The 20176-nt window shown below is 49.6% G+C and overlaps 1 protein-coding gene across 1 annotated transcript in view; it reads left to right on the top strand.

Moving 5' to 3' along the window:
• The window catches only part of CACNA1E (calcium voltage-gated channel subunit alpha1 E), a 425092-nt gene that overhangs the window by 125479 nt on the left and 279437 nt on the right, over positions 1-20176 (top strand). Inside the window, exon 3 of the mRNA XM_081024587.1 lies at positions 14119-14385. Coding sequence (XP_080880713.1) covers positions 14119-14385 — 267 coding nt within the window. The remainder of the gene's footprint in view (positions 1-14118; positions 14386-20176) is intronic.

Below are 20176 nucleotides of genomic sequence, written 5' to 3'. Positions count from 1 at the left end.
ATGTCTCATTTATATTGAGGTGTGGAACCCCACGTCGGGCTCTGAGGCCATTAGGAAACCAGAGGTGAAGCTCTGATTTCACTCCAGCTCCCAAAGGCTGTGACTCACTGGATATGAGGAAGAACATTCCACGGGGAGTCACTGCCTTCCTGGTGGTCATGCCCATGAGTTGTGTGACCTCGAACAACTCATGTAATTGCACCAGTGGTCTCAACAGTTTTGCCCCCAAGGGACATTTTTGATTGTCACAACTAGTGGGTGCATTTGGCATCTAGTGTTCGGAGGCCAGCAATGCTGCTAAATATCCTGCAGTGCACAGGAGCGCACACATGACAAAGAAACATTTGACTCAAAAATGTCAATAGTGCTGAGGTTGACAAACCCTGCTGTGTGTGTCTTTTCTCATCTCTACAATGGCGGGCTTAGAAGAGAAGGTTGACATGTGTGTGGCTAGCTTACATAAGCTCTCTGTTCAGATTACCCATCTGTCCAATGCAGACCACTTCGACCCACTTGACATCCATGCAAACATGAAGCAAATGAAATAAATTAAAAACATTCTCCACCCCACCTTCTACCAAAGAACAAAAGCTTGTACTAAAATTCTGTGAACTTTGAAGGTTTACAGTGACCACAGAGTTTGCCTCCACACTCTGGATCGTTCGTCTTGTCATGTTACGTATGTCTGCAAGTTGCACTTGTACCTGCGAGATGCTAGTTGAGGACCGTCTTCCTTGAACTGAATGGACTGTCTCCCAAACAGGTATTGTCACGTCTTGCTTTTCCCATACAACCTTCTCAACATGGCACAGATCCTAAGAAGTTCACATCCTGCTTGTGTCCACTTGGCTTTGCAGATACTTACCATGCATTTATTCATGCCTCAATTCATTCCTTCTATAAACACATATTCAGGACCCACAGCGCATAAGGCAGAGCATTAGTTGCTATGGAGAATGCAAGGATGACTAAGTCACGTGTAGTCATGGAGAAGAGATCCATACACTGTAGTATCTGAGGTGGGGTGACGTAAGGTGCCAGAGTTTCTCAGAGGAGACAGAGAGATCATGTTTGTTATATGATCACGCAATGCTTCGTAGACAAGGTATCACATAAACTGGGCTTTTAAGTCGAGTTTTTTTCACAGGTGGATGTGGAGAAAGGGGGAGGGAAGGGAGAAAGAAAATGAGGAGTGATTTGCAAGAGGAATATGTCAAGGTGCATTTGTGGAGTGGTGAGCAGTCTGACATCACTGAAGCAGGCAGTGAATGTTGCAAAGTAGTAGGAGATATTGCCAGGAGCATAGAGTGGCGGTGGGGCATTTTGTTCAGCCCTGGTCCTTAAAATAAGGACTTAGGTGGGATGACATTTAAGTGTGCTTTCAACCCTAAGATTATAAGAGCTCATGCTTCCATAGGTATATTTAATGGGCACTAGCAAACTCACGTATTCATTCCATAAATAAATGTGTTTGATGGTCTTTTGCCAGACATTGTATCAGGCACAGCAGATACAGCGTAGAACAAGCTCTTGAATTTTATTGCACGGAGGGTGGGGACAGGGTCAGAGGTGGACTATGCAATGAATTGTGATAGAATCTGGAAGACGAAGATGGGTTAGAAAGCTCTTCTCATCTTCTGAGGAGGAGGCATGAAGATCGGAACTTGAGAGACAGTGGTGCAAATGGAAAAGAAAAAAAGACTGTGAAAGTGGAACAGAGGAGACAAAAAGTGACAGGACTTGGGCAAGGGTGGGAGTAGGAGGCAGCAGGAGGAAGAATCATAGGGGCACCCAACGTTTTGCCCCTGAGTTAGGGGGAGTCTGTGAGGCTGCAAACAGAATTAGAGACCTGGGCAGGAGCTGGTTTGGAGGAAAAGATGAGTTTGTTCCTAAACTGGTTGATTGAGTCACAGTGCTTTCAGGTTATTGGGGTGGAGGAGCCCAATTGTGAATGTGGTACCAGACTTTGAAAAGAATAGGGCCAACGATAAGATTTGGGAGTCTTCCAGACATTAGCTTCAGTTGAAGCCATCTGAATGGACGAGCTCATCCAGACAGTGTGTGTACAAGTACATGGAGAAGGAGGTAGGAAACAGGCTCTGCGCAATGTGCACGTTTACAAGGTGGAAGCAGGAAAGGTGAACAAGAGGAAGGTGCAGGTAGGGGGTGGGAGGAGAACAGTGGATTGGAAATGCACCTGAAGGGGGAGGAAGGGGCAGGGAAGACACTTCCTGCTGAGTCCCAGATGCAGCACGGGTATACACACCCTGAAGAGCCTCCAGGGAAACAGACTCTGGTTTCAAAAATCCCTTGGAATGTGTTTAGCTGGAAAAGTGTTGACCCACCTGGTCATTTGGGGAGGGAGAGAGAGAGGGAGAGGCTCTCCAGTGAGTCATCCCTCACGTGTGTTAGGAGTTGTGGGTAAAAGGTTTGCTGCTTGGTTTGTTCTATAAGCAGTTCCTGGGGTACTACGGCAACAACAGCACTGTAGAGACTGTCGTCTTGGCCCCTGACTGGCATACCACCTAAGGAAAGACGTTCGGGGACTGTGTGTGATTGATTTTGTCTGTGCACCCTGTTCTCTGTAGCCTGGATGGTGGAGTGGCTGTGTGGGGATTTGTAGCTCATGTAAAACCTACAGTTTCCAGGTAAACTGTCTTTTCATCTCTTCACTTTCGGCTGTGAAGGAGGCTTTGTGTCCATGGCTTGACTCCTGCGAGACCCTCAGCTCTGCCACTCTGGGCCCTGGAAACCTTTCTTGTCCGGCCTCAGGGCTCAGGCCGCCCTGGCTTCCTCAGCGTGTCTGTCACTGTAAGGACTGGTGGTAACATGCCACTTCTGGTATCAGGCGGGTCCAGGTTCCAAATCTAGCTTTGCCACTTACTAGCTGTGTGGTCTTCGTGTAGGGACTTAATTTCTCCGATTTCAGTTGCCTCATCTGAAACATGGTTGAAGCTAAACATGCCCACCTCGGGCGATTCTTATGCAGATCAAACGAGGTAACACATCCGTAGGGCTCATTAGTTAGACAACTGTTTGTTGTTGTTTCTGCTTTGAAACTTTTTCTTTCATGCTCTGCTTCAGTCTCTTTCTTCTGAACTGTTTCCAGAATTTCTTTTCCTTTACCTCACATTTTAAAAAGAAACTAATTCGAAGAAAATTATAACCTAACACCCCTTAGCCAGCTCCTGTCTGGCTCCCCGGACGAATGAAGGATGCTTGCTTTGACAATCGCGTGCTTTGATTGTCCTGGTGTAATTCTCTTTTGGAAATAGAAAGCTGTCTTTTGATGTCACCTGTAAGGCCTGGTATCTATCCCTGCAAATAGATACCACGGACGTGACGTGACACTCTTAAGTTTACAAAGCATTTTCCCACACATAATCTCAACATCGTGTTGGAAGTTGCGTCTTTCACCCCGGTGAGCTGGTGACTGTCTCCAGTTTTCAGACACGGGTGTGTGTGCGCGCCTGAACTTGAAGGATAGCTTCTTTTCTTTTAACACAAAAAGCTAAAGTTTCAAAGCAGGTGGGGTGTGGGTTAAACACTGTTCTAAATGGCAGGCCTGCTGTTTGTGGGGAGGGAAAGTGGCCTGAAAGTTTAAAAATAACCTGAACATTATAGACTTCCTGTGAATTCTACAGCCCGGAGCGCTGTGCGTCTGTGGGTGTCTTACCTGCTGGAGTGCAGGCAGGCAAACAACAAGTGGAGAGGCAGGAGGATTTAAATTTGCCAAATCCTTTAGTGGCACGCGTTGGCAGCAGAAGTATTCGTGAAAAATGGGGAAAAAAAATTAAAGCCAGACCTCATGGCCAGGATGGATATTCTGTGGAGTAGGGATACTCTTGGATTGGGGGAACGCAGAGCATTGGAGGATAACATGAGTCTGCAATGCAGGGGACCCTCCTTTTCTGCTGCGGACCCTCATCTCCTCTCTCTCCCTTCCCTCCTTTCCTGACCCCTCCAGAGTTGGGCTGATAACTTTTCCAGATAGCCACCTGAGACTGACCCACCAGGAAGCTTAGGGATGGGGGCCTTTGGGGTAGATACGGCTATTCATTGAAAAACAAGTCATTGGAGTGTAAAACCACGCTCATCGTGAGGAAATTGCGTGCGGTAATATACTCTTTGGATGTTGAGAAATTTGAAGTGTGTGGAGTAGCACTTGGTTCTTCCTGGCATGGCTCCTGCTGCCCTGGGGCCCTGCCGTGCAGACATGGGGCAGGAAGGGTGCGGGTCCGGCTTCGCATACCGGCGTGTGTTGGACCACAATGCGCTTGAGAATCTGTGGTCCCACTTGTTGTAACATCACTGTTATCGTTTTTGCACGTGGGATCATAGGCTCAGTTAGGACTGAGTCTCCTGTCATGTCCACAACCTAATGACATGCTTATTTTGAGGCCCTTTCACACCTGTTGGGGTGTCTGAATCTGTTGGAATTGCAGGATCATCAGGAAATAAAGCGACCAGCCCCAATCTCTATTAACGATACAGTGCGGTGGTGAAGATAATGGGTTTGAGAGGCAAATAGACCGAAGGTTGACTTTCGGTCTAAGTCATTCACTGCCTGTCAGACCTTAAGGGAAATGATTTCATCTCTCTCCATCTTGCTTATCTTATTGTGAACACGGAGATTCTAATAGTACCTACCACCCAAAATTATTCTGAAAAAGAAGGAAAGTATAGGGCTTAGCACAGTGCCTTTCCCATAATAAATATTTAACACTGATTACAATTAATATTATTAACCCAACGGTTTGTGATTCTTTTGGTTTGATGCATGACCATTTTTCTTTGTTTTTGTAGTCCTGATTATTTTAACAAAGGGAAAATAGCATAACGGGAACTTTGGGTTATTATATTAATACTTCACCACTTTACATCTGGCAGAATTGTTTTTGAAGAAGGTGACTAAATGATGGAGTTACTATGTGAAGAAGAAAAAACACCCACAAAACGAAAACAACAAGTCTATAAGGAAAAGGGTTATATTGTGAGTGTATCTATGTGTGTGCGTCCAAGGGAATGGCTTGTTAAGGGCCTGAGAGAAGCATATTTCAGAAATTCTCTCTTTCAATGGAGAATTACGTTTCTACTGTTCCCATGTTTAAATGGCACGTTAGGAATATTTAGAAATCTTTAAAAGAGCTTGTAATTCTTCACATTTGAATGTACTGTATTAAGCCTATCCAAGAGCTGCCAATAGCATAGGAAGGTTACTTGCACGTGTTTGTACACTGTCTGCCAGAACTTAACATCAGATCAGAATCTCATGTGTGTCTTTGCATATAGGCAAAAGTGTGTGTCTCTTTCACCTGTAATTTCTCCTAAGGGAAAGAGGTATGATGATGCCATTTGCTTTTTTTGTAGAGAGAAGAGACAGAACCAATGAAGACTAGTAGATTTTGTTTGACATAGAATTTTATTTTTCTATGTCTCACTTCCTGTGGAGAGGGATCTGAAAGTATTCTTTATGTGGGGGTCTGCGTGTCTCTTTTAAATAGCTGATTCCCCAAATCTTATTTCAACCACAGCAGGAGATACTCCTCCTAAGAGAATGAGCCATAATCCCTGTAATTTAATGATTGATAAAAAGAAGTTGCAAAAGAGCCCCCCGAGTTTGAGTCATCTGATGGCCTACAAGGGACGTAAGGTCCTTTCTTGAAACGGAAGGAGGAACTCTCAACTCAGAAGGAACAGCTGGAAACACCTGACCCAGAGCAGAGGCTCGGAGTCAGAGCCAGAGTGTGTTAGGGGAAGGGCAGCCCCCCTGGGAGGGACCAGCTGCCTGGTGATGCCAGAACTTTTCAAAGAGTTGCAGGAGACTCATTCATCCCTTCATTGACTGTGTATTTAGTAAAGGCCTGCTATGAGGGTAACATAATGTAGCCCTTGGATGTAGTAACATGAAGGGGAAGATAAGTCCTCTGCTTTTCAGAGGCTCACACCGTAGTTGAGAAGACAAGGCATACATAACTGAACAAAATTAAATAGGAATGTACTGGTGACGTTATATTCAGGACAACCACGGCAGTGAGTAGACAAGGTACTGTATACGTGATGGTGAAGCGCTGTGAGTTTATAGGAAGTAGAGGTCGTGGAGTTGGAGAGGTGATGGAGGGCTTCCTGGAGGAGGTGGATCGCACTGAACCACGCCTTGAAGGATATCTCAGAGTTCGAGAAGCGGAAAAGAGGAAGGATGTTTTGGGGTCAGTCAGTGTGTATCAGGTGCTCCGAACAAGAGTTTTGAGGTCAGAGTGGACATGGCATGTTGTCACCATGTTAATACTAAGGTACTTGGGGAGATGATGTTGGAAAGGTTGATTGAATTCAGATTGTCTTGAATTGTCAGGCTAAGGAGTTTGACTATTTTATTTTAGGCAGAGGGGAACCACTGAAGTTTAGGTATTGCCAGGGTGAATGATGTCATCTGAATGTCACCTGATGTCACCTGAGTAGACACTGGAATTTTAGGAGAGGGAACTTGCTTTGAAGGAATATTATGAATTCACTTTTAAACACATTGAATTTGAGATGATGAAGGATCAGAGTCCATATGGAGATACCCATTACTGAATGGGCCATTTGGATCTGGAAACGAGATAGGAGGTGAGGGTTAGAGACTAGAGGTGGACATAAGGGTGGTAGTTGAAACTGTGCGTAAGGATATGACCCCAAAGGGAGAGAAGTCAGAGAGAGAAGGTAAAGGGGTTGGGAACAAACCCGTGGATGGGGCGCTCCCACAATAAAGTGACAGGAATACGAGAAGGAAACAGTGAGACACTGGGAGGTGTGTAGATAAGGGCACTAAGGGGGATGAGACTCTGAGAAAGAGGGGAGGTCAATGGTGCCAAAAATTGCAGTGGTCAAGGAAGCGGAGGGCAGAACCAGGACTGATGGAGGTGGGGGTGGGGGGTGTCTCAATTAACTTCTGGGGAATGGAAGCGGCAGAGCCAGTGCATGGTCTGGCCGGGTGCACATTTCAAAACTGGCCTTAAGTCCGTATCATATGGGAATGCCTTATTCACTCTGATTATTTTATACCAGGTGGGTGTAACCAGCTGCTCAGTGTGGGAGAGAGTGGGAGAGAAAGGGTGTGGTGATGGACAGGTGGTGGCTTAATCTGAATCTGCTGATGATTCCAACCCAGAGAGCCCCGTAAGAGGCAAGCCTGGTGGGTGTGGTGGGTTCAAGTTCTCTTCTCTGGCACTTTAGGGCCCCTCTAGGCTCCATTTCGGCTGCTTTCCCTGCTCTTCGGACTTTGTCTTCAAGAGTGAAATGTGGGGAGTGGCTCAAGCGCAGCGGATTCAGGGTCCAGCCCTGGCACCTTCTCATCCTAGGCTCTGGCACTTGACACAGTACTTGAAACGTGGAAGGGGCTCTGTTTGCTTCTTGAACGAATGAATCAGCCAGAGCCCACCCAGGCTGAACACGCTTTGCAATGTGTGGGCTGTATTCTGTTTTCTGAGTCAAGAGGCCAAGGGGGCGGATGGATGGGCACGCTTCCATCCGTTGTTCTCACCCTCATTTGCCAGGACGCCCTCTGCTCACGGCCGTCAGTCAGAGCTGCAGCTCTGCGGAGTCTCCTGCTGCACTTGACCTTGGCCAGGGAGCAAGGCTGGCCCCTGAGGGTGGGAATGGAGGTGCACAATGACAGGGCAGGGATCCTTTGCCGTCTGCAGTTACACATTGAGCCTCCAAAGTGACTCTCCCCATAAGGGTTCATGTGTATTGGGTAAACATATCTGACTTTTGTGCCAGCTGCAAAGTGACCCATCCTTTGGAAAAGAAAGGATTGCAGTGGTCCTCCTGGATTCTTTGTGACCCTAGGTTCACTGAAAGAAAATACAAATGTTGACTGGCGCATCAGTCCCATGCATCTTGCCTGCCCTCCACAGCCTGACACGCTCAGGTCACGTATGTCTGAACCACACTGCTTCTCAATGCCTCCAGTGCCTTCTCTTTTCAAGGGAGCTCGCTGAGTCCTCCCGTTTCCTGACTGCCTCCAGCTGGAGGGCTTGTTTCCCTTCTCCATTCTCCTCCGTGCTCTCTTATGGTGCACACTACACCCTACCTTGGATTAGAGCCCTCTATGGATACGTTTTTCCCCTTCTCCCTTAAACTGTAAGTTCTTAGAGGCTGTAACTGGGTCTAATTTGTCCTTGAGCTTCCGAATCCCTGAGAGCAATGCCCAGCACGTTAAAAGGATTTAATGAATATTCGATAAATGGGCTTATGAATTAAAAAGTAAACTTACACTTCTCTGCTCCCCCATCCACTCCCTACACACCAAAGCCATCTCTGGGGCTGCACTTTTAAAGTCTGCTATCAGAAACAGAATGCTGCCGGATTTGCAGTGTTTGCTGTGTGCCGCTATGGTCCCAGCTACCACAGCTGAAATATATTTAGCAAACACTTATGTGGCACTTACTGTGTGCCAGGTATTGTTCTAAGAGCATGCCACATTAACGGATATTCATGACAGCCCTATCTATGGGACGGGCGGGCTGGGGGGGTGGTGGTATGCATTCTTAGAAATGGAACTTTCTGAGAGACTGTCTCAAGGTCATTCTTTACGTCTTCAAGGTCCACGGTCATGTCTATGACTGGACTCTTACGCCAGGAGAACATTATTTTGACATGCAGTAAATAGTGGCCACACCTCTAAAGAATCCTGACCTTGCTATCAGGAGGTCCAGCTCTGCTATTTCCTAGCTCCGTGTACTTGGACAAATCCTTGACCTTCTGGGCCTCAGGTAATAGGAAGTGCCTCACAGTCCAGCAGTGAAGACGCAGTGAGATAACGTTACCCTGGTTGGCAGCCAGGAAATATCGAGTCGTCATAATGGTTTTAAAAACATGTCTTAAGCAAAACTTGCAGATCTATAGTTAGTTGATAGGGCGTTGGAGCTGTGGGGTGTCTCAGGCATAGGTTTGAGAAATGCTGAGTCTAGAGCTGGACATTACATAAGGATGTGAAGTCATGTTTTCACTCCAGGAAGGGATGTGAGGTATTTTGGAAGCCACCAGACTCCCAAGATGTCTGCACTGCTGTAAGGCTCCTGTACTCTGCTATGAATTTGCACATGGTCTCCTGCCAACTTTTGTCTTAAGAACCCACTCCCAAATCCTCTCTGCATTATGTTCCTTAGAGCACTGCTTTGCATAAGCGTCTATTTCTTGGAAAAGCTCAAGAAAGGAAAAATAGAACAAAAGGGGCTCTGACAGCTTCAGCATAAGCGATCTGTGTATAACTGGCAGGGTATGGGGAAGATGAAGGACGGGGGCTGCTGGGAGGGACACACACCTTTTGGATGAGGCTAGATTTGCAGACTTCTCAGTGATGGGCTAAAATCTCACGTGAAGACGGCCCAAGGCCTGAAAGGTCTGGGGAGAACTTTATGAATGAGGGAATTAGGCCAAGTGCTTCTCCCGCCTCGCCACTCACTCCTGTCCATCTTAGTAAAAACGCCTATGGCCTACCTGGTCTGTGGGGGAGTGTGCCCACCTTGTTTTCTTCCTTTTTTAGAGGAGACTGGAGGGACCTCCCACTAGTCACCTCCCCTCCTGCTTGCTTTGGATGGTACACTACTAGAGTTGAGGGGCTCCAGGGTGAAAGCTTTGATTAATTTGGGAAAGTTTTTCACTGGCTTCCTCAGATCCTTTTTGGGTTTCTAGTTTGCAGGTAACTGCTTGCACCGAAGGCATGTTGAGCACTTAGCTGTACCATCTTAACTGTGTGTGTGTGTGTGTGTGTGTGTGTATGTGTGTTTTGACCTTGCGCAGTGTAGGGGGCTGCACTTTCCAAGTACTGTGAGATGGGTTAGTTGCACTGTGGTAAAATTTGGGGCTTGGACCTCAACAAAGTCTCCCAGGGGTGGGGCTGGTGACGAGGTCACCTGTTTATAGGAATGTCTAGGCTCTGAGGTGTGGTGCCTGGGTGGTAGCTGAGCTTGCAGTGTTGTGCCCATAAGTGACCAGTAGATGGTGCTCTAATAACAGGAAAATATGGCTACCGTCCCTCCTGGGCTGGAAAGGGCTTTTTAGAAACCGGTTTCCCATCAGTGATGATCAGTTGCTGATTTTCTACATTTCGATTGGTGGGTCTTTGCGAGAACAGTGGAACTAGGGACACCGAGAGCAGAATAACCGACCAACTTCCCTTACGAAGTGGATTATGGCCAGGATGTGATCTCAGATTGTTTCTAAGCGTCTTCCTGGATCTTCAGGGCGGTAGACCAAATACTCCTAAGACTCAGCAAGGGGTCGTATAGTTTCTTCTCTTGACAATGAACAGTTTGGAATGACACTATTACTGCCCAGAAGAGATGAGCTTGGGTATAAGAAAGGGTCGTAAAGTAGAAACCAGAAGATCTGTTAAAAGTCCACAATCTGCCTCTTATCAGATATGGACCAACAACTTAGCATTTCTGAAATTCTGCTGATTTGTCCACCAACTCAGGGTCATAATACATATGTTGTCAGGCTGACCTCAGAGGTTTGGAGTGAGGTTTGTGTAAACTGAAACTGTTAAACACTCATAAGATACTGTTCAGCCATTAAAATTGTAGCCTTCCGGGGGCTGGGAGAACGGGGCATTGGAGAGCATGAAAGTAGATCTCAAAGGTCTCAAGAGTTGGGCTAAAGCCAGATGGGGGGTGGAATATGAGCGTGTGCCTTCTTTCCTTAGTTCAAGTCCATTCCCAAAGCCATTTATGCCATCCTGTTTGCCTCTGCCCTCTTGGGCTGCAAGAATCCCCGTTTATAACGCCCTACAGAGGTGCTCATATCCTTAAATGTCTTCAGTATTATCCCCACCCATGCATTTGTGATCCCTGTCTCCTCAGAAGGCAGGAATGCAAGTCTCAACTCCAGTGAGTCCTCACATTTCCATGTATAATTCCGTCTTGGGGATTCAACATCTCTCAAGAATTATAGCAGCCAAAGAGAACGTAGGGCATTATAGAGAAAGGAGAGGAATGAATGCTGGACCTCTGCTGAGTGGGTGACATTGAAGACACAAGTCAAGGGTTCCTGATCTTCTAAGAACCTCTTCAGGAGGAGAAGTTTGGCGAGCCCTGCTTCCTCTGAGCATTAATAAACAGGTCTGCCACCCTCCAGCCTGCTAAGGCCAGGGCACAAAGGGACGGGGTGAAGCTGCAGTATGAGAATGAGGTCCATCAAACATTCTAGCCAGGTAGGTTAAAGAATCTAACTTAATCCAAGAAGAGGAAACATTTTTGTCATCATTATTGTATCCTCAGTGATTAAAACAGTGCCTAACGCTCAAAAATATTTGTCGAATGATTTGAATGAATTTTGTGCTGTGGGTTAGATTATGGTCCTCCCTGAAAGCATGGCTTTGATCATTTCTGAAATCCCTTTCTAATCCTATATAGTTCATCGGGTTACCAAGACCGCCACTTGTGACTGGTTCTCAAGGACTAACAGGCTGATGGGACTTCATGCTTCATAGCACCACCTTCCTTTTCCCTTCTGACTAGTATTCAGACAGAAAAGGGCTCTCCAATGAAGGTATGTAGAAGGATACAGTGAGGGAGTAATGTGAAATCGAAATACTAATTAGAGCTGACTCACCTTGAATGGTAATTTGGCCTGAAATAGGTTTCCTTAAATCAAAAGGTCAACATGCCGTCCCCCAGGGCAGCAGTGCCCGCTGGCGTGGACATGCTAAGACCATTCTTTTGGTTTTCCAGAACCCAGAGAATTTCCCTTCACACTGCACATACATCCTCACACAATAGACCCTTGTCAGTGCTCACGTGGCTTGCCCACACACAGACATACACGTAGGAATACACGTGCCTCCCTCACTCAGGCGCACGTCGTCCCTTCTCACCAGTTCATTTCACACACACACACACACACACACACACACACACACACTGTGAAGCCACACTCACCCAAGAGTTCCAAGGGAAGGAGGAGGGAGAAAACCCCTTCTCTTCCATTGCTCAGGTGGGGAGGACTTGGATGAGTCTGTGTGTTGGAGCCAAGGCAGGAAAAAGAGGAAGGTGTGCTGCAGCCTGTGTGGACATTGGAAGGGGCAGCTGGTACCTGTCCTCAGTCCAAACCATTGAGTCACCTGTGGGGAAGGGCTTGTTCGCTAAACCTAGGGACTCTTTCTCTGCGGCTGGGAGTCCACCTCACCCACTTCTGCAGCTCAGTTACTCAGTGATGGGATGAGTTTGAGGAAGTCAGTGGACCTCACTTGGGGGTAAAAGATAGGGGTGGGAGGATCCCCCGGATGGTTACAATTTTGAGAAGGGTAGTTTCAGTCCAGAACTCACCATCTCGGGCCTGAATATCTGGACCACCCACACAGGAATGGATGCGCCGAGTTCTGCTAGAGCCAAACCCAAGAGGCCGCCCTAGGTCGCTCTGTTTGGAGAAGGAGGGCAAAAGCTCCCGCCATGAGCTGGCACCAACACCAGAGTGCAGAGTCCCCAAGGGGTCCGAGCGTCCCTCCGGGGCCTCTGGGGCTGCTGTAGGGAGAGGGTGCTCTACAAAACTCCCTGGGCAGCGTCCGTGCAGCCAGGGAGGTGCGGGGGAGTAGGGACTCGGCCCTGGCGCGCGGAGCGCGAGGCGCAAAGGCTTCGACTCCCCGCTAGGGCGGCGGGCTGGGCACCAGGCCGGCACCGCACTGGCATCGCCCCTCTGTGGGGACAGAAGGCGCGAGTGCGTGTGCGCGTGCGTGTGCGCCCCCGCCGCCAGGCCTCAGCTTCTGCGGAGAGTCCGCCGCGCCACCAGCTGCGCCCGCCCCTCTCTTCTCCGCCTTACTTGGGGAAAAGGTGACTCCAACCTGGACCTTTGCAGGGGTGGCGCGCTACCCTCTGGGTCAGTCAATCAATCGGCCAAACCAACCCTGCCTCCCAGGCACCTCCGGACGGGCCGGGGGGCCGGGGTCCTTCAGGCTCCATCCTTGCCCCTCCCCGCCCTGCCGGCCCCGCCCCCGCGTCCAAGGGCGCCACGCCGCACCTCTGCGCTCGGCTGGCTCTCCCCCGCCCCGCCTGCCCCCTGCCCTCCCTGCCTTCTCCCCTGTTCCGTGGAGTCTCGGGATGCCGGGGTGGAAGAGGAAGACGGAGTCGTTAGTGAGCAAGTTCGGTCGTTGGACAGCTCCGGCGGCAGGCCGCCGCTAGGCTCGGCTGCAACCTGTTCCTCCCTCGTCCCAGTGCTCGCCGCCGCCGCCCGCCCGCCCGCGCCGCTCCCGCCCGCTCCCGCCCGCTCCCGGCGCAGCCGCGGATCGCTGTTGCATGCTGATCGGGGAGGCGGCCAGCGCTCCAGGCGGATGCTGGCAGCGGGGCTTCGCGGCTCTCTGGATACCGCTCAGCATCTCTGCCAGACGCAGGAGCTTTGAACTCATTTGTCTCTCTCCGCTTGGATCGACTTATTTTGATATTTGGGGCGTTGCGGTTTACGCAGGAATCTCTCTACTGCTCTCCCCCTCTCCCTCCCTCTCTCTCAACCTTTGGATGCGTCTGTACTGGCAGCTTTAAAGACCCGAGTCTGGGCTGTGGCATTTCTTGGATGGACTTGCAGGGGGCTGGTGTGTGGTGTAAAGCATGCCACCATAACCTCGTCCTTGCGGTATTATTTTTTTGTTGAAGTTCTTTTGTTTTCACCCCCCCCCCCGCCGCCCCCAACCAATACATCACCAAACTGTTACCTAGCGGGTCGGTGCCTGCCTCTCTCCCAGGACTAGGTGGTGCGTCTGCCAGAAGAGGAGCTATGTTTGAAGAACAGCCTACTCCGCCCCTCTCTTCTTCAGTCCCTGAACGCCACCGCACACTGGCATTTTGAAAAAAAAAAAAAATTGCCTTCAGAAACTGAGCACCCCCCCCCCAGGCCTCTCCTCCCCCCTTTTTTTCCTCCTTGAGGAATGGAGCTTCGCAGAGGTTGTCTTTAGATTCAACAGTTCAGAGCGGCGGGGTCCCTGCTGCCGCCTCTCCGAAGAGCTCGCGAGGCTCCCCGGAGGGGGTGGTCCCCGCGCCCGGCTGGATGCGGCGCTGAGTCTCCGGGTGTCTTTTCTGCTTGTTGCCGTGTGCGGGTGTTCGGCCGCGATCACCTTTGTGTGTCTTCTGTCTGTTTAAACTTCAGGATGGCTCGCTTCGGGGAGGCGGTGGTCGGCAGGCCGGGGTCCGGTGATGGAGATTCGGACCAGAGCAGGAACCGGCAAGGCACCCCGGTGCCGGCCTCCGGGCCGGCGGCCGCCTACAAGCAGTCGAAAGCGCAGAGGGCGCGGACTATGGCTTTGTACAACCCCATTCCCGTCCGGCAGAACTGTTTCACCGTCAACAGATCCCTGTTCATCTTCGGAGAAGATAACATTGTCAGGAAATACGCCAAGAAGCTCATCGATTGGCCATATCCTTTCTTGCCCACCATAACTCCCCTCTCCGTCTTTGCCTTTCTTCGGGGGAGGGGGGACACCTAGCATGAAATGTATGCCCCACTCCCTTCCCGGTGCCAATTGCCCCCTTTGCTGAAGGGCACTCTTCACTTCTGTGCATACCAGGGGCAAGCGTGGTGCTCTAGAAACCAGTGTGGGCACTAGTGGTTATCAAGGTAAGACTTTCGGGTTTTGATTTTTCCTATGTGGAAATCGCTAGCATCCCTGGGTGCTTGGTGGTGTGGTGGTGTCTGATTCCCAGGCCCCCAGTCCCCTCACATTGAATAGGTTGCTCCTAACCAGGGCTTTCTTTCATACTCCGTCCCCCTTTTTCCTCCCTCAGAGCCACCGCTTGGCCCCCCACCCCCACCAGCTGGGGAGACAACTGCACTCTCTGCCTGTAGGGGAAGTCCAGGCTCCATGAGCGGATTTCTCAGTTCAGAAGCTTCAAGAGTTCTGGGCCCAAACCCTGTAGACAAATCGACAAATAGATAGATAAAACAGGCGTTTGGCTGGAGACCCAGCTAACTCGGGACTGAGTGGAAGTTCCACTGAAAGTGGACTGAATGAGTGTGTCCGGGGAAGCAATCTCTAAGGACACAGCCCAAACAGCCCAGCTGGAGTTCTCCTTTCAGCCGGAGAAGAGCAGTTCATCAGGGCCCCTCCTTTCCTTAGCCCTGGGTTGGGAGCCCCTGCGTCTTAATGCGTGTCCCCCCCCTGAGTGCTCTCTCAGTGCCCAGGATCCAGGCAGATCTGCCGGGCCTGAATTCATCAGCTGAAGGCTGCTCAGCTGAGCCCAGAGGTGCGCAAGCAATCTGTCTGTCCCCAGCTCCCAAGGAAGGGCTCTCCCCTTAGAGCTGGTGGGGCGTCTCTGATGGTGGCAGTGTCAGAGTGAACGGGCATAGAAGAAGCTTCTTTGCAGGGTTAAGCAAATGCACCAAATGTAGGCTGCTGTTTCTGCATCTCACTGCCTCATTCTTCACTAGGAATTTGGGTGTCTGGCAAGATCTTTAGGAATTGAGGGTGGCTGGGGTGGTGAGGATGATTCGTGGTAAATATGGGGGTAGCCTTGGAGACATGGGACTTGGATGCTTGTGGAGAGAGATTTCTTGGGATGGAATGCCACCTGCAAAGGAGGCCCCCCTCTTCTTCTCTTTCCTCCCTCCTCCCCACCCCGACCCTCCAGGTGTGCAGCACTGAGACAGCTGGAGCCGGACTCAGTTCCTCGTATCAGTGAGGTGTGCAGCTGGTGCTCCTCAGGGCCTGGGCATCTCTCTGCTGCCCCCATCCCAGTCGCTGGTCCTTCCCCCCTTCCTCCCTAGTTCCCTGTCTCAGCAGCCCTGCGATTGGCTGGCGCGTGGTGCTTCCAGGCAGCACCCCTCATTAGAAAAGAAGGAGCATCTCTAAGCAGATATTCTTCCTGCTGCTGCACGCGTCCTCCCACAGCCCCCCGTCTAGGCTTCCTCTCTTCTCCTCCCTGCGCTCCCTTCCCGCCACCTGCACGGAGTGATGGGGCCCAATGGGGCCTGAGTTGAATGTGCTTAGGGTGGGGGTATTGGGGAGGGGAAGGGTTCGGTCCGGCAGGCCAGACTGCCAGAGCGCTGCACAAAGCGGACAGATCTCATTGTGTTGCATGCTGCGGCTGCGAACACTCCTCTAGTCAGGTCTCTGCCGATTTCCCCATCAGGGCCCCCCTCTCCAAGCCCGCCTCCACACTAAAATTTCTCACCCAGCAGGTGCTGCTTTCCTGTGACCCTCTTTTAGGGGTGTGTTTACTCAGACAGGCGCCTTCCCATTCCTTGCGGTAGACAAAGCCGCCCCACGGATGGCAACGTGCCTGCAGCCATCGTTGGTGACTTGGACAGAGCCACCAAAACTCCCCAGGAAGCCAGTTCTCCGCATCCACCCTGGTTCGGGCACCTGGGGCACTTCCAGCTGGGCCCAGGCTCAGGGCTGGGATCTCAAGCATGTTTCCCACACCGCGTTGGCTACTGTTCAGGTTTTTCTCTTCAGCTGGAAAGACACCGCCTTTCTGCCAGAGGTTGGGAGCGCAAGGTGCACTGTGGGTTTTGACTCCGCCCTTTCCGTGTCTCAGGATGGGCTCAAGAGTCCAGAGAGAGTCAAAGGGAGGCTAGGGAGTTGATTTCAGTATCATTCTCGGTGCGTGAGCCCGTCCCAGTGGTCTCTTCTATCCCTATCGTTGGGAATTTTCTATGTGGTTCTACAGCATGTAGGCGGTTGTAACAGTGTGCAGAGAACATCTGCTAAGGTGTGTAGAGGAGCCCTGTTGGCAAATATAAAATACACCGTGTTTGCTTTTTCCTCCTGGCTAGTATATATCCCCTCTGCTGGTGACCATGTGGAAAAATTGTGCATCTGTGTGTCCTGTGTTTTCTCCAGTACCACGTGCATCTAAGTTCCTACTCTGATTTCTCTTCCTTTCTCAACATCCAGCTTCCTGAAATACTGTGCTTTTACCTACTTGGAGTCAGGGTGAGCAGCCCTTATCAGTGACGCTTTAGAGCTAGGCTGTCTGGGTTCCCATCCCAGTTTCTTCACCAGTTCTGTGACCTTGAAAAGTCACTTCTATTACTCTGCGACTCAGTTTCCTTATTGGTAAAATGAGAAAAATGACAATGAGTTACTGGGAGAATTAAATGGGTTAATATGTATCAAGTTGCCTAATCACCTAGTAAACACTAGCTATTATTATTAGTGGAGTCCTTCAGAAATTTCAGCGTACCTGAAGGGGAGGCATCTTAGTTCCAGCTCTTCTACATTGTTACCTCTTGAAGACCCCAAGGGACAAGGGACAACATCTTCCCCCATCGCCTGGGGGTGGCGGGGGGGGGGCGGCTTGTTGAAATTTCAGAATCCCAAAGCCCCACTTCAGGCGTACTAAACCAGTATCTGCGTTTTAATACCTTCCCCAGGTGATTCGTGTGCACATTAAAGTTTGGGACGTGCTTCTCTGCTCCTTGTAAGAGGCACATTTTTGAGAAAAGGAAGGATGTTCAGAAAACATGTCAAGACCTGCTTTGAACTGACACAGGTACATGCAGCATACCAGAGGGTTTTGATTATTTGTGTACCATGCCTTTTGGGATGTTTACGTCTTTCGTTGGCTGCAGAAAAGTCCCTGGAGTAGGAAAGGTAGCGTGCACCTCTGTGTTGGTGGTGTCGTAACCCTGCGTCATACTGGTCTTTCCATCAGATTGGGCTGAAAAGATCGGTTAAATGAAAGGAATGATTTAATTTATACTTGTAGGACTCTGACTTGAGCGGTGGGTGTGGTAATTTTATCCAGTTATTAATAGGAAAGGTCTAGTTCTTGGGGGAAGAAAGGCCTAAAATAACCCAGACTTGTCATGGAAGATGGTGGCACCTCAACTGCCCACTCTTTCATTTTTCTTGAAAGCTACCTCTGCATAGGCAGATAATTTTATTTTCTTACAGCCCTCCCTTCAGCAGTGGATACCATAATGTAACCTTTTGGAAAAAGCTAATCCGATTTAAATCGTGGTATTACATTTTATATGATTCCTCCTTTTCTTTCTTGCTCATTTAATAGATTTAACAAGAAGGTTGTCTTTTTCTCAGGGAATTGGCTGCTCTGAATGTCATCCCACGTTCCCTGTGCCATATGCTTACCAGCTCTACCCTTCTGTGCCCAGGCCTGGTTACTCCGTGGCCATACAGGGTCTCCCTCATGGTTTGTGAGATGCCCCACACTTGTTTGCCCTTTCTCAGGTGAGAGGATGGAGGGAAGAAATGGAGTGTCTGACTTGGAGACTCTGTGCCGCTGACGGACAGGGGCAGATTTTTTCCCCCCACTGATGGCGTGGGTCATCTCAGCAGGGGAGCACATGTTTCATGTGGAAGTGAGCGTGGGTTAAAGTAGGAAGATCAAATGTGTTGGCAGCCACTGAGATGAGGAAGCTCTTAGAGTGAACCTGTGGCTATTCATCTGCTTTTCTCCTGCTTTGGTTGCCTGTAAATACACAGCACCTTGAGGGATAGTAGACGGTCACCCTGGCAAGTTTTCAGGTTTGATGGAGCTGTAACGGATCATGAGTCAGAGTGCCTTGATTAGGGCAGAGGGTGGCAGCTAACCAGGATGAAGTGTGTGACTATACCCTACGAGCAGGTCAGGCAGAAAGGCCTCACATCTGCTGTGTACGTGGGCACGGAGGGATGGAGATGGTGAAACACATAGCTACTGTAACGGGCACCCAGGCTGCAGGACACAGGTCTTCATTTTCTAAGGCTCCCAGGACAGCCTCCAAATGGCCTGTTGGCTCTGCCCTTGAAATGAAGTGTGGGTAATATTTCCTCTGGAAACCAGGCTATGACTTGTTGTGGGGACCGGTTGTCATTGGGGTGCAACCTGGAAAGCGACGTGGAATGAAAGAGTTTGAAGAAACAAATGACTGGAGGATGGTGACAAAAATATCTAGAATGTGATAGTTTTGCGTGTTGGTTTGTATGTCATCATTGCCCCACTTGCTTTCCCTACAGTGGGTGCAGAGCACACTGTGAATTAAGGGAGGAGGAAAAGAAGGAGAAAGCCCTGCCTTTTAATCTTCCGAAAGATCCAGACTCTAGAATTATTAGCTCCACCCACAATTACTTATCTCTTTTTAGCTGTTGCTGTACAAAATGTAGGTATTTCCTCCCTCCTCCCCGCCCCCCCAAACTCTGCTGCTTTCCCTTCTTTATAGGAACAGCTGGTTTCTTTTCATCTTCGTATTCTTCGTTACAGTAAAGCTGAGTCAAGGTCTGCTAAGCTATCAGAAATCTTGCAGGCCCTTTGACACCTTGTGTTCCATCAGCTGATGTGTTGCCTCCGTTTTGTCATTCGCAGGGCTGCCTGGGACATGCAGCTCCCCAGCCAAAGCCCAGCCTGGCAGCCCAGCCGGATAGAGGCAACTCAGACCATCTTACTTTGTTTATCCCTGACCACAGAGAGCTGAAAGGGGGAACCTAAATGTGACTGTGATGAATACCTTTTTATTCAAGGAGAGAGAGACACCAGTCCATCCCTTCGGTTTCTTTTTCTGCCCAGTTCTCCGCCCTTTTCGTCTTTCTACATTTCTCCGCGTCTCATTTTTAGGTTCAGCCTTTGTGAATAATTCATTATATGTGTGGGTTTTTCCTAGGATTTTTCAGAAAAAGAAGGTTATTTGTCTTCCTCTTGGATATGAGCAAGATCTCTTGCAGAGGGCCAGCCTCCCAAATCAACTTTTTCCATGAAGTCCTCTGTTGTGCAGTGGGACCGGGACAGAAGAGAAAGGTAGCTGGGGGGTTGGGCAGGGTCGGAATCTCTCTTAACGTTTTTTTTCTTGCTGTTTTTATAATGACCGCCTCCTGCTCAGTCCTGTACATTTGGGGACCTATAAACATGCAGCTACGCCCCTCTATTCAGAGAACATGGTTAACTAGAAGACACTTATGTCCCCAGGTGCTTTTCATTCTGCATCCTCCAGTCATCCTGGATCTTCAAACTGACAGATGCTGAGAGACTGAGCTAAGAAGCAGGCTCAGTCTTTTCAAATTCCAGTGAGTTCACATAGGAATCTGGAGGGGGGAGCAGGCATGGAAATTGGTGTCTAACACCCCTCCCCTCCACACACACGACTACCAGCACCACATGGCTTCTGAAACAGCCCCTTGCAAAGAGGGATAGACGGTCCAGGGACCTGTATCAACACTTCTGAAACATTCCAAAGCCACACAGAGGACTCGGGGGGGTCACCAGTCATGTTT

The sequence above is a fragment of the Rhinolophus hipposideros genome (genome assembly GCF_964194185.1).
Source record: "Rhinolophus hipposideros genome assembly, chromosome: 19".
Lineage (NCBI taxonomy): Eukaryota > Metazoa > Chordata > Mammalia > Chiroptera > Rhinolophidae > Rhinolophus > Rhinolophus hipposideros.
Note: the sequence above shows the minus strand (reverse complement) of the source record. Positions and strands in the feature narration are given on the sequence as shown.